The sequence below is a fragment of the Erinaceus europaeus genome, chromosome 15 (assembly GCF_950295315.1).
Source record: "Erinaceus europaeus chromosome 15, mEriEur2.1, whole genome shotgun sequence".
Classification (NCBI taxonomy): Eukaryota; Metazoa; Chordata; class Mammalia; order Eulipotyphla; family Erinaceidae; genus Erinaceus; species Erinaceus europaeus.
This window is the reverse complement of record NC_080176.1, coordinates 40,671,395-40,686,259: the sequence shown is the minus strand read 5'-3', so window position 1 is coordinate 40,686,259 and position 14,865 is coordinate 40,671,395. Positions and strand designations below refer to the sequence as shown.

At 43.2% G+C, this 14,865-nt stretch overlaps 1 protein-coding gene across 1 annotated transcript in view; it reads left to right on the top strand.

Moving 5' to 3' along the window:
• Positions 1–3,387: 3,387 nt before the first annotated feature.
• KCTD1 (potassium channel tetramerization domain containing 1) overlaps positions 3,388–14,865 on the top strand; it is a 289,937-nt gene continuing 278,459 nt past the window's right edge. Inside the window, exon 1 of the mRNA XM_060173641.1 lies at positions 3,388–3,509. Within this exon, the coding sequence (XP_060029624.1) occupies positions 3,501–3,509 (9 nt within the window). The 5' untranslated portion in view covers positions 3,388–3,500. The remainder of the gene's footprint in view (positions 3,510–14,865) is intronic.

Genomic DNA, 14,865 nt, shown 5'->3' with positions numbered 1-14,865 from the left:
TCCATTTGGATCCTGTTCTCTGACATCGCCCCCGGAAACCAATGAGGTGACCTGGCACGACCTGAAGAAACAGATTCACAGACTCCAAAGATCACTCTCTACAGAAAAGCAAAATTCTGGTGGCCAACATTCCCCATCGAGACAGACGTGCAGCGTTTCATCCTCCGGCATTTTCTTCTGTGGTCAGCTACTTTGGACTGACACCTCCATCGGACTTACTGGTACACACTGCTGTGTTTCTCAAAGACTAACTTCAGCCAATTGCCTTGAAACTTTATAGACCATGTCCCCTCGCCTGCAGGCTCTGTCCCAGAGGCAGAAAGCTCCCCCTCCTTATTAGGTTATGCCCACAGAGGCATGAAGCGCCCCAAGAGGCAAGAGATGCCCACAGAGGCAGGAAATGCCCTTTGAGGCAAGAGATGCCCCCAGAGGCATGAAGCATTCCCAGAGGCAAGAAATGCCCTTTGAGGCAAGAGATGCCCCCAGAGGCATGAAGCATTCCCAGAGGCAAGAAATGCCCTTTCGCCTGCTAGGCCTTGCCCTTTGAGGCAAGAAAAGCTCCACTTGGCATCACACTGGTTATTGCTGCTCGCCTATTTTGTTTTCCATGTCTTATGCCAGTTCTTTTGAAAACGCCTGTACGATATACGTTTCTGTTCACCCCACAATGGCCATTAGTTAAAAAGAAAGGGGGAATTGTTGGTATGCATGAGACCCCTTCTGTTTCATTTGGTTTAAATCCCCCCTGCTTAACACTATTCTATTTATATAACCGCTGTTAACAAGCACCTCCCTCCAGGGCATTGGTTCAATCCCCACTGTTTCATGATATGTTTTTGCTCCACCCCCCCTCCTTGTCACACCCTGATCCCCTCTTTGTCACACTCTGATTTTCGCCAGTCACTTTTCTCTCCACCCTCTCTACGTCGCATCTTGTTTCCACCCTACTTGGGAAGTATATATAAAGACAGCATTGTGAGTTTTAGAGTACTGTACTGTACTTTGAGTTTAACTTAGCTCGTCTTAGATTGTGCTGCGTCCTGCATGAATAAAGAGATACTGCCTACAGCTCAACTATGAGTCCCTGGTCGTCTGTTACCTGCCCGTGAAGCCAGCCCGGCGAAAACAACCTAACCCGTCGAAAACAACATTTACCACAATAAAATGAGCTTTTGCTGTGCAATCTACTCGCTACTGGGACTTACACAAATTCAGTAATCAACTGAATAGGTTGGATTACTTTAAAATGGCTGGTGCCTGAGAAGGAGGCTCAGTGGCAGAATATTTCTGTCTTAATAGGCTTTGAGGACAATGCCAGAGAAGGAATTTAAAAAATATGGTTTAAATCTTGTCAGTACAAAATAGGATAGTGTGTATAACTTCAAGATGGAATCACTCACCTTTCTTGTATCTTGTGATCTGGTCTTGGTCCTGTGGTTCATGACTGTCTTGGGATTTTGGTCAAGCTACTTTAGTTTACTCATCTACACTTTCACTAAGGACTAAATGCCCACCTAGCATTCAAGGACAGCGACACAGATACCAAGTCCTCCAGCCTTTGAGTAAAAATCACTTTAGGATATATATATATATATATATCAAGTCATTTCAATGACTAAGGATATTTCTTTGGTCTTTTTCACATTCTCTTTTTTTTTTTTTTTTTTTTTACTCAATTAAACTTGAAATTTCATGGACATCTCAGACTTTCCCTACACACCAGAGAATGTGTCTTCTGTGTATGTTGAGGAGGAGATAGAGAAGAAATGCTTAAACATAACTTTACTTTGTGAAACATTTTTATTCTGATAGGACATAGTCTCAAACTAGCTACCTGATACCTGATAAACACAATAGCTATGTTTGAAAAAATAAAAGAACTACCGATATGCCAGATCTCCAAGTTTCTCATCATGATATTAATCTCTCATAGCACAACACTGATCTGATTGACTATGTATTTTTAAAAATTACCCTTCCATACTCTGCTGGCATTGATGCCCTTACTTTAAAGACAAAATAATGGAGAAAAATAAGTGCTTCTTTAAAGAATACTTCCAATTGCAGGTAGTCATAGAACATGTTTAGCACTATATAGGGTTTCTTTTTTCTTTTTAGGCCTTACAGCCTGTTTCTTTGTTTTTTGTTTGTTTGTTTGTTTCATAAGAAATGTCAGCAAAGTGGATGAATTAATGAACTGTGAAGAGCTCAACAAAAAAAATACCATTTCAAAAATTATGTTGCAAGGACATTACACTGATGAGAGATGACCTTTGAGTTGCAATGGAATATCCCGTTCTAACTGTAAAGAATTAAGATAACGACTGATTCAGACACAATTTCTTTGAACAAAGACCTAGAGAGGAAAGAGAAGTGATCAGGAGTGGGGGGAGGTCAGACTAGCAGTCTGGGGAAATGTGTTTATGTTAGAGTCTTTAACTCTGTTGACCACTTCCGTCAAATAATTTACAGTCCCCCCTCCACCACCACCACCATAAAAGATACCAGGTGGAGGGAAGCAAAGAGAAGGAAGCAGTGGAGGTATATTCAAATAAGCCCAAGTAATAGATCCTTGACTACACTTAATGTAGGGTTTGTTTTCTTTTCATTTTGCTATTTGAAAAAAAAAATGTGGTGTAACTCCTTCAATCTTTTTGCAATTCTGCATGGTTGAACATTTGAAATGAGTTTGTGTATCACCCTCAGGCACTGATTCAGACTTGATTGGGGCAAAGCAGACTGCATGTGCTTATTTTTATCCACGTCATTTGGGACATTATGTCGCCAAAGGAACCAAAAATGAGCTGCTATATTGCCAAATTATCACCTATCCTTTGATCAGACAAGGCGGTGATCCTCATCAACAAGTTGTGCGACCTTAGTGTAACAGTAATGTCAGGTCAACTCGAGAAAGTGAAGCGAGAGCTCTAAACACAAATAAAAAGGAACAACCAACAATCCTTATAATTATCATCATCTGCTGCTTTTCCCTCTTTTGGCAAAGAAACACTCCATCCATTTGCAGAAATCGCCTGCGGAAACGTTACATCAAAACTAATCACAACGATTAAAATCAGCTTTTCTGTGCAAGAGGAGGGTAAAAAGCAAGTTGGAGGCTGGAATAAGACTGTTTTTCCACCAAAAATAAAATCTGGAAAAAAAATTCCCTATGTGTCTATTTATCTATATACGTATATAGAGAGCTTTATTATTTTTTAAGGAGATCAATTGTCTGCCCTGTGATCAGTTAATTTGATTTAAGTTTTATTTTGGAGATTGATTTAGACTGGAGGTAGAGGCATGAGCTAATTGTATCCTGATCCTTGCCTTGAGGGGTTTCAAAGCCCTGGAGCAACTCTTCTCTGTATTTTGTTCTGTCTACCTTAGCCAAGCTATTGCATTTCTCTCTGGTGTGGCGAGCCGAGCAGATCGCTGGGAGAGAAATCGGAAAAGGGGGGAGAGGAAAAGGAAAAGGGGACTTGGAGAGACTTTGTGCTTCAATGTTTCAGGTAAGATCTGACGGTTTGGGCTTGTTATTATTTGCTAAGGAGGGTATGGCTGGGACTTTGGGCGCAACTCGCTTTTACGCATGTGCCAGGCATGGGGCGAGAGCGCGGCACACTCGCACACACACAGCCAGCCGAGGCGGCTCGGGATCCGCTCGGACCCGCGGTGGGGCAGCGGGCGCCTCCTCCTCCCGGGTAGCTCCGGGGTGCTCTTGGCTCTCTTCGTCCAGGGGAAAGCGGTGGGAGCGGGACGGAGTGGGCAGGAGGAGCCGGTGCGCCCAGGCCGGGCTACCTGATCTCGGGGCCCGGTTCGGCTCCCGGGGCTGAGCGGCCAGGGTTACCGGAGCCGGTGCCAGCGCCGCCCGCCCGCTCGCTTGCCCGCCGCTCGCCAGCCTGTACCGCGGCCGCCCGGCGAGGCTGCCCCCGCCCCTCGCTCCCGCCTCCCTCGGCGCCGAGCAGTGCGCGTCCTTTCTTCCCCGCGCCGAGACCCGCGCCCTGCCGCGGTCCCGACCCGCCGCCCGCGGGAGCGCCCCGGGCCGAACGCGCCGCAGCGCCCGGGGCTAAGCTCTGATCCCCGGGCCCCCCGCCGCCCGCTCCTTATAGGCCGGCTCCGCCGCGCCCCCGGAGCCCCGTGACGGCCGCCATTGTGGCCGCGGAGAGGGCTGAGCCCCGGGGCGCTTGGCTCTTCTCTGGTGCCGGGACCTGGCCGCGCTGCACCCCTTTGTGAGCCGCGGCCGGCCGTATCCTCTGCGCGGTCCGCAGTCTGCGCCCGGCTGGGCTAATCCCCAGCCTCCGCCTCCGCCCACCCGGCGCCTTTAAAGCCCCCTCCCACCTTGGCCTCCCGTCTCCAGCCCCCCACCCTCTTTTGGGGTGTGTGTGTGTGTGTGTGTGTCCCGTCTCCAGCCCCCCACCCTCTTTTGGGGTGTGTGTGTGTGTGTGTGTGTGTGTGTGTGTGTGTGTACGTGTGCAAACGTTTCCTTTATTTAAAACAAAATCTCTCATTCCCCTTCCTCCCACCTTCGCCCCCGACCTAAGGCACAGCTCTGGCTCCCGGCTAGAAACCCCCAGTGAGGCGGGGGCGGGCGGGGTCTGCGACGGGGAGCGCTGCGGGTCGTGGCTGTGGCTCTGCAGAGCTCGCCTCTCCCGGGAGCCTGGGGAGCCCAGTCTGGAGCCTGCATCCTTCCCTCCCCTCCTGGCGGCCAAGGTCCCCCCTTAAAGGGCCAGTTTCCTGGCGAACCCGCGCTTGGGGCGCTGAGGTGGGCGGGAGAGATGGAGGTGGGCTCCTTTCTCTCTTCCTCTCACTCCCCTCCTTCCTTCCCTCCCTCTTAGTTAACCCCACCTCTGTCCCTGCAGCCACTTTGGTGAAATGTGATGTGTGCTTCCTCTCCTGCCCCCCAGAGGGACCTGGCTGGAAAATAAAAGAGTCCTCGCCCCAGGGGAAAAGGGTGGTGTTGGGGGCACGTACTGGTGAATTCCTGTTGAAAGTGATGTCCAGGAGCTGCTGGGAGAGAAAGCCAGACCTGCGGTGGGAATTCCTTACCTGACCCAGAGTTCTTCTCAGCCGCCTGGCTCCTGCCACTTCTTAGCTAGTGAGGGGTGTGTGTGTGTGTGTGTGTGTGTGTGTGTGTGTGTGTGTGTGTGTCCGCCTTTCTGCATTCGAATGCTTGCAGTATCTGGGAAATTATTTCCCAGGATCAGGATATTGGCATTGTGACTGCTTCGGGGTCCGACTGGGCTGGAGCCAACTGAAGTTAGCAAAGTTGCAAATGTACCGTCGGCTCTTTACTTGGAGAACAACACACAGGAACTGTCCAGTGTCCTCTTGGCACTGACTTCCTCGCTAAGAGGTGCAACACAGTAGACAAAAATAATTTGGTACAAGTGCTGGAATACCTTTTAGGCCGTAGAACTGACTGTTTCCAAGTAAATCCGTGTGTGTGTGTGTGTGTGTGTGTGTGTGTGTGTGTGTGTGTGTGTTGGAACAGAGAAAGACATAAACAGTTTAACATATTCATTCTTTAAGAAACGTTCGCCTTCTGTTTTCAATCAGCTAAACTGGCAGCTAGAGATACAAGTTTATTTGCGAATAGCCTCTGGGTAGCACGCATGCTTGGATTGTTTTAGCAAATTAAAAATGAGCAAAATGCTTTTACCTTCTCAGCAGTAGACTCCTTAAGTGACCTCCTGTTTTGTGTGTCTGTATGTTTTTAGAGAAACATTTTCTCTGTGTATGTCAAATGAGTTTTTAATGTGGAACAGGAGAAAAGGACTTTTTTTTTTAAGGCTGAGGTTGATGCCATAGAATGAGTCTTTAAAACAGATTCTACATAACGGGATTTGCATATGTGGATATATGTGAAAGCTAATAACTAATGTACTTGGTGAATTTAAAATAGTGGTGGCACCATTTGTCTGCTGGATGATGGGCTATGTGCCAATCTCTTTCTCCTGTTTATAGCTGCATGGCTTGTTGCTTTTCATGAGGGGCTGGTGTTCTGGGGACTGACTGCACACTGACTGCAACAATTTGTCTCTTGAGTCCTGCTGCTGTTTGACTGGAAAGAATTGTTAGCGACTGTTAGATGACAGTAGGTTTGCTCTTTTCCAATTAGGTTGCAAAAGTGACCATTGAATTTCAAAACTTGGCATCACAGAGAAAAATTACATTCGTTTAAACAATATGTTCATAAAAAGAGAGCAACTAACTAGGCGAAACACCTTATCTGCTGGAGAGAAATTATGAAATGAATTGAGGGTGAGTGATAGTTAGCCAAGAAATCTCCCACCACAGTATTCTAAATGACTGCGATTTTGCTGTATTAATTATGCCGGAAGCACAGTATAAAGTTCTCTGACACACACTAGAGGTCTCTCTTCTAGCTTTAGGATTCCCGTATCTGTAATATTGGAGCTTGATAGCCGGGGTGTGTTTTGATGGCTTGGTTCATCTTTATCTAAGTAGTACTGATTTACTGACCAGTCAAATTACTGTGATGTGAAATATCTGGATAATAGCCAGTAATGAGTGTACAATTTATACTGCCTAGATCCTAGCAAAGTAACTACAGTTACTACTCCTACTAAAAATGATGATGATGATGATGATGATGAAAGTGCTGCATTTTATTCATTTTGTTGAATAGCACGAGGTACCTTTTGAAATATAATGATTTCTCCAAAGCAATCTATTTTTTAAAAAGAAAAAGATACCAGGGAACTTTTTGAAAATTAAACTTCTATTTACCTATAGTTTTAGCAGTAACTTCCTTATACAAGTGTATCATTGTCTTTGCAAAGTCATAGAGGTTTTCTAATTTTGAATTTTTTTTCCTGTCAGTTTTTCTAATTTACATTACTTTTGAGTCACTCAAAGGATGTTTTCAGAATATCAGTTCACCAAGGCTTTATTATTTAAATCTTAGCTGTGTTTCTGAACTTTTTTTCAGATACAGTTTCTAATTTTGCAAACAAAAGGGGCTTTTATTATCCCCATCTTTCAGGTGAACTATTTAAGAGTAAAAATGAAAATTTTGATGCAAGCTGGTTTGCTTATTTTAATAGCTTGCCCATGCAGAATTGGGAAACTATTTTAGTTTTCCTAGGCACTGTAATATGTAGGAAATTCTGGCTTTTCATTCATAAAAAGCAAAACGTTGTAAATCAGTTTATCTATACCATTGGTTTGAGATAACCATTCAGAAATGGAAACAGATTAATCTGTAAGAATGACAAGATGGTATTCATTAAATTTATTCATTCACTCCTATATTTACTTATGCCTGATGTAAAATAGACAATGTTCTAGATGTCAGAGACAAGATGGTAAGAAAGCATATTCAAGTCCCTGGTTTCCCAGAGTTTGTGATTCTGACAGGAAGTCAGATGCTAATCTAACAGCTGAGCAACAGACATAGGTTAGTGTTGTGAAGGCAAACGACCATGGGATTCTGTTTGTATTAACTAAAGACAGAACAGAACTGGCTTCAGGGTTCAGAAGTATTACAAACTGACATCAAAATGGCAGGACCAGAGAAGCAAGAATAAGGAGTACTTCCAGGCAAAGGGAAAAAGAAACAACCTTTGCCAAATGAGGAGAAATTTAGCAAAGGAGAGAATCTTGAGAGTTAACTAGATGGAGCTGAAAAAAAGGAACAGGAAGGGCTAGACTCTATTCTTGACTCTTAAGAAAAGTAGGCAGTGTTGGGCCTGAAGATTTGGGGGGAACAGCAGAGCACAGCCAAATTTGTATTTTGTAAAAATTAACTCTGGTATCATCATGGGCAATGAAAAGAGAGACAGGTCCAAAGTAGGTAAAACACAGCTCTTGGAAGGCCTGTTACAGTTTTCTAGACAAGAGAAGATAGTGTATGGTTAGGTTAAAAAGGATGGAAGGATTTGAGATCTATTTAGAAGGTAAAATTGAGGGGGTTGGGAGATAGCGCAGCGGGTTAACCACACATGGCACAAAGCTTAAGGATTTTGGTTTGAGCCCCTCAGTTCCCCCACATGCAGGGGGGGGGGTCACTTCACAAGCAGTGAATCAGGTCTGCAGGTGTCTGTCTTTCTCCGTCTCTGTCTCCCCTCCTCTCTCAATTTCTCTCTGTCCTATCCAACAACAGTGACAAAAGTAAAAACGATAATAATAACCACAACAACCATAAAATAACAGTGGCAACAAAAAGGGAAAAAATAGCCTCCAAAAGCAATGGATTTGTGGATCAGGCACCTAGCCCCAGCAATAAGCCTGGAGGAAAAGAAAGAAAGAAAGAAAGAAAGAAAGAAAGAAAGAAAGAAAGAAAGAAAGAAAGAAAAGAAAAGGGGAGGGGAGGGGAGGGGAGGGGAGGGAAGGAAAGGAAAGGAAAGGAAAGGAAAGGAAAGGAAAGGAAAGGAAAGGAAAGGAAAGGAAAGGAAAGGAAAGGAAAGGAAAGGAAAGGAAAGGAAAGGAAAACAGAAGGTAAAATTGAAAGAATGTGGTCAGGAAGAGGCCCCAGAGATCATTCCAAGTTCAATTCTTGGCACCACCATTACCCAGAGCTGATTGGTATTCTGGTCTCTTTCTCTCATGAAAGTAAATAGATAAATCTTTTCATATATATTAATTGTTTAAAGGATTGGCTATACACGAAAGAGAAAGTTATCAGATGCCCAGTTTTCTAGCATGTTCACTGAATAGAGACTGGAATTCTGAAGACTGGATAGGTTTTGTCTTTCACTTCATTTCTAATAGCCAGAAGAAGTAGCTAACTGTTGTCATTCACGATCTATATAACTAAATTCACTAGGAAAACCAGGCCATTATTTTTGTTATTATTTTATTGTTGTTGTTTATTTGATAGGCACAGAAAAATTGAGCAAGGAGAAAGAGGGGGAGAGACAGACACCTGCAGCCCTGTTTCACCACTTGTGAAGCTTTCCCCTGCAGGTGGGAACCAGGGGCTTGAACCCAGAACCTTGCACATTGTAATGTGCTAGGTCATTCTTTATTGCCTCCCTTTGCTCCATTATGGTGTATGGAGGAGCACCTGCCTGTGTCAGGCACTCATCTCCTTATTCTCACCAATTAATGCCTTTCACTTAGAAACTAAACCCTGTGATGCTTCATTTATCCAAGTCCAGTTAAGTGGAATTCATGCTTGAACTTCTGAAACAAAATCAAGTCTGTGCCTTATAGTGCAAACTAATTGTGTTAGAATATTACCAACAGGTATTGCATGATTATAAAATTAACTGTTCAGCCATATTTTAATTTTAATTAATTTATTTTTTTATTTTCTCTTTTGTTGCCCTTGGTTTTTTTTTTATTGTTGTTGTAGTTATTATTGATGTCATCGTTGTTGGATAGGACTGAGAGAAATGGAGAGAGGAGGGGAAGACAGAGAGGGGGAGAGAAAGACACCTGCAGACCTGCTTCACTGCCTATGAAGGTACTTCCCTACAGGTGGGGAGCCAGGGGCTCAAACTGGGATCCTTGTGCCAGTCCTTGCGCTTTGCACCATCTGCACTTAACCCACTGTGCTACTGCCCAACCCCCTCAACCATGCTTTTTAAAAGTCTGTTTACACAGGAATAACTGCACCATTATTGCAGGTCACTGACTGAAAAAACATAAGGGTCTTAACATTGACTTTAAAAGTCAGTTTGTGTACTATAGTGATTACCACTTTGAGTTTGAGCTCATCTGAGCTTAATCTGCCCCACTTTTTCCCAGTTAGATTTATCCCTCCTCCACCTCTCTCTCTCTCTCTCTCTCTCTCTCTCTCTCTCTCTTTTTCTCTCTCTCTCCCTCTCTACTTTTTTTTTCTTTTTTCATTTTTTGGATAGGGACAGCTGGAAATTGAGAAAGAAGGGGGTGATGGGAAGGGAGAGAGACTGAGAGACACCTGCAGCTCTGCTTCACCTTGCAAAGCTTTCCCCTTACAGGTGGGTACCAGGGGCTCAAACCTGGGTCTTTGTGCACTGTAACATGGGCACTCAACCAGGTGTGCCACCACCGGTTCCCTCTCCTATGTCTCTTAACTTTTTGTACTAACCCTAGCTTCTTTGTATGAATGCTGTCCAATGCAACATGTTCATAATTTTCATAAGTGACACATTGTAATATTTTATCCATTTTTGATTGGTTCTTACTTCTCCAAAACTCTCTCTCTAGTCTGACTTTCAAACATGTGTATTGGTCAGGAAATAGCCCGTCAGAAAAAAAAAAGGCTTATGACCAGTTGACTTATTTCTTAAAAACAGCCATTCACTTTTTTTTTTAATTACAGAACCTACTAAAATAATGCACCCAGCATATTTTATAATCACTTTTCCTTTTTCTGGTTATATTTTGTCTGGGAATTTCAGGGTGGGACTCTTTCTAGGAAATTCAGGTTTCAGTTTTTCCTGGCAATAGATTGAGTATCACTGTCTGCCTAGGGGTTTGAAACACATATGCAATTCCTTAAGATTTTATTTTATTTTATTTTTTTGTTTGTAGTTCTCAACCCTGCAGACAAGACAGGCAGTTGGTCTAGAAAAAACAGCTTCATTGTAGCCAAGTTACCCAGGAATTCAGTCTTCCTTAAGTATGAGAATATCAGTATATCTCTTCATCCTGCTTTTAAGGGTTATTGGAAGAGGAAAAACGGTTTGTGTGGCAAGTTTTGGTCTATGTAGCAAATTGAGGTGGGAATGTTATTAAACAGTCTTGAAGGGCAGTTTCTCTGAAGGACCTAACCAAATTCTGACCCAGCTGCAGGTAGCAGAAACCAGGTCTGGTACCTCACTGAACCTCCAAAATGCCACTGTGAGGGGGCTAGGTGGTAGCGCACCTGGTTAAGCACACATGTTACAGTGCATGAGGACCCAGGTTCGAGCCCCCGGTCCCCACCTACAGAGGGAAAGCTTCATGAGTGGTAGAGCAGAGCTGCAGGTCTCTCTCTCTCTCTCTCCCTCTCTATCTTCCCCTACTCTCTCCATTTCTGACTATCTCTGTCCAATAAATAAATAAAGATAACAAAAAATAAATTTCATACAAAATGCCACTGTGAGGCAACTTCATCTTGTAATGTGAAAGAACCATGGAGGAGTATAATGAAAGGTCATGTGACTTGCTCGGATGAAACAAAACAAAGCAAGCAAAAATCTAGTGACACAGCAGGAGCTCTCTAGACCCCAGAGGCATTAGTCCCTATCCACCATATGCCACTCTGCTGTGCAACCGCATACATACTTCTCTCTGTACAAGAGCTATAATTTTTTGATCACCCTTAATAGACACCTGTCACCGAGTACTTTTCTCCTGTACCACCAGATTCCATTCATCTTCACCTCTCCTATTCCTCTATCCACCCCACCCCACCCCCACCTATCCAGCCCCATGTTTTCCCATCAAAAGCAACACATTCATACCAAGAAAGAAAAAAAAAAAGAAAGTAAAGTAAAGAAAAGAAAAGTAAGGAAAAGAAAAAAGACACAATAGTTTGGAGTTACTGTGGTCAGAACATCTGAACTGCCGTCTAGATCTCAAAGAGCAAATTGTCCCACTCACATACACACTCTGTCATGCTCACCAAACTAAAGATTTGTTTTCTTTCGAATGAGAACTGACAGAAATTTAGGTCTTGCTGTTGACACCAAGGCAGCTATTAAGAGGAGGAGCTAGGAACTGAAGAGAATGTTATCTAGATAGACTTCAAATGCTGGCTAGAGGGTGGCTTATTCCCAATAAATCTTTCCAAAGCATCTACTACTACCATCATTTACTGTTCTATAGGACTTTTGTTTTGCTGGATATTTGTTGCTAATGGAACAGAAAATGTGTGTAAAGTGAATGACCCAGATTCTTTATAGGAGGGAGGAGAACTACATTAATTCATTTATCGAGGTTTTCAGCACTTCTGTCAGCACTTCTGTCTTCCACCTACCTATCCCCACCACCCCAAAATTAAACCCTGATTCTTTCTGATGGTATTTTTTTTAAATAAATAAATCTAAGCTTTAGTTTCCTGGACTACACATGAGATAGTTGTGATTGATATAAATGGGTTAATAATTTGTGTAAATGAGGACATAACAGATCCTAGAGCTGTCCCAAGGAGTAAATGAGATGGGACATGAACGCCTAAACATCATAAATACTCAAAAAATTCATCTAAGATATTAAGAGCAGGGACTAGGTTTGGGTCAATCTTCTTCAGTTCTTAGACAGTGCCTGGCTCACAGGCTAAGTGCTTATTAAATTACTGCTGGAAGCATGAACACAGAGAACATAAGAATGAAGCCAGATGGTATTCCACTTCCTTGTAAGTACATTTTGCCATTGATAAGAATGTCCTTGTCCTTCCAGATGACATTACCTGATAGTCCTGGGCTTTTTCTAACCAGTTAAATCAACTTGAGAAGCAGATCAGATTTTATGTGGAGAACTAGGGTGTCTATCCAGAAATACTGTTGAGTTTAACCTCTTGACTCCTCACAGGAAAAGTCCTGTGTACAACTGTCATGGCATTTCCAAAAAACCTCCAGACATTTAGCACTAATGCTGTACAATGAGCCCACTGGGTTCTGAGCCCACACTGGGAGTGAGTGGATTTCCTTTTCAGACAGCCAAGACTTCAGAAAGCATCTGATACCCATTCCATCCAGCAGATGGCATCCACAAGCAAATTCTTAGAATAGCCTCTGGTCTTCGAGGTTTCTCATCATTGCAGAACCCTCAGTGGCAAAGCAAGAGCAAGCCAATTTTGAAATATCTTACTTGGTTCCTTCACAGGAACAACTAAAACTCAACAGGGGCAGCAGTAGGAATTCATACCTCAAGACGACTTGGGTTGTGAAACCCACAGACTGACCATTTCCAACAGATAGGGATGATAAACTGGAGCTCGGCTTTCCGGTGCTAAATTTCCTCAGCTCACTAGAACAAAGTGCTCGTGACCTCCAGCACTTGTAAGGCACATTCCGGGTTGAGAGCATGTGAGGCCAGTTAAAAGTCAGGAATATGGGGGCCGAGTGGTGGTGCACCTGGTTGAATTATAGTGCACAAGGACACAGGTTCGAGCCCCCGGTCCCATCTGCAGGGGGAAAGCTTCACAAGTGGTGAAGCAGTGCTGCAGGTGCTGTCTCCTTCTCCCTCTGTCTCCCCCTTCCTCTCAATTTCTGGATGTCTCTATCAAATAAATAAATTTTTTAAAAAATCAGGAATACGAATTAGTAAAGGTGGTAACCAATTTTAAACAGGCCCGTGCTGTCAGGGAATGGAGCAGTGGCCATGGGCCGCTGAAGACCACATGTTACCCTTTTGCATGGGATGGTAAGGTGAATGGTGGACATGGTCTTTCAGGGCTTGGCACAGTGAGCCCACCCTTAACTGTATGGCTTTAAACCTTACACATTTGTTATCTGTACAATTTGGCAGGAAAAAAACAGCTTCAGGGTTATTTATTGTAAGAAAAAAAAAGTAACACTAGTACAATGTTTCTGTGTGCATTTTCAAGGGATTTTTATTATTTATTTCTTTATTGCCAGCATGGTTGGCACTGGGGCTTAGTCCCTGCCTGCCTCCCCCATCATGTCATTATTATTTTCTTGTCTTTAGATAAGGCAGTAAGAGACAGAGCAAGAGATGGAGAGCCGCTGCAGCACAGCCTTGCCTCTGATAAAACTTCAACCACCCCCCCAAGACATTCCCCTCTGGTGGCCTGGAGCTCAAATACAGGTCCTCAAGCTTGCATATGTTTACACTCAGCCCTCTTGAGAAATTCTCTGAGTGTCTCATTAAAACATCCTCAGTCAGGGGACTGGGTGATGGCGCACCTGTTTAAGCACTCGCTCACGTTAGAGTACGTAAAGACCCAGGTTCAAGCCCCTGGTTCCCACCTGCAGGGGGAAAACTTCCCAAGAGGTAAAGCAGGGCTGCAGGTATCTCTTCCTCTCTATCTCTCTCATCCCTCTCGATTTCTGGCTGTCTCTATCCAATAAAGATAATATTAAAAAATTTAAAAAAATAAATAAGTAAAAATAACCATCCTCAGTCACCCAAGAGAGCAATACTGTAGGCATCCCCACTTTTGAGATGAGGAAATAAAGGCACAAGGAAATTAAGTAACTTTCCCAAGCTCACATAGTGTTGTTGAAGGGTATAGCCAGAATTTGCATAATTTTACTCCTACTTAGAGTTTGTTTGGTTAACTGCCAGATACTACTGTCTCTTACTAGTGATTGTTACTAATAACTAATAATTACTAATAGTAAATAATTAGCAATTTAGGAATTTCACACTTGCATTTCAAAAATTTCTCTAATACTCAGTCCCTCTTCAAAAATACCATTGCTTTCCTCTGCTTATCTTATGAAGAAAAAAAATTCACTCTGTACCGATCTCCATTAAAAATAAACAACAGAGACATGGAAATAGACTAAGAATAATATAATAATTCTTAATGGTGAGTCTCTCTGCAATTGTCAAAGTGATTTAGAGATAAAAAAATCCACAATGAGGGGGTCAGTCAGGAGGCGGTGCACTGGACCACACATTACACATATTACAGTGTATAATGACTCAGATTCAAACCCTTGGCTCCCACATGCAGGGGGAAAAGCTTCATGAGTGGTGAAGCAGGGCTACAGGTATCTCTTCCCCTCTCTCTCCCATTTCCCTCCCAATTTCTTTCTGTCTCTATCCACTAATAAGTAAATAAAATGTTTTTAAAAGAGAGAAATCTATAATGAAAACGTATGAGATCATGTTCCAGATGTATAAAATAAGGCATGTGAAAAAAAAAAACTCACCTTTCTGATTTCCATCAGAATCTTTCAGTATTTATAGCCTAAGAACCATTTTCAAAAATGGTAAGTGACCCACAAAGCTCAGGGTTAA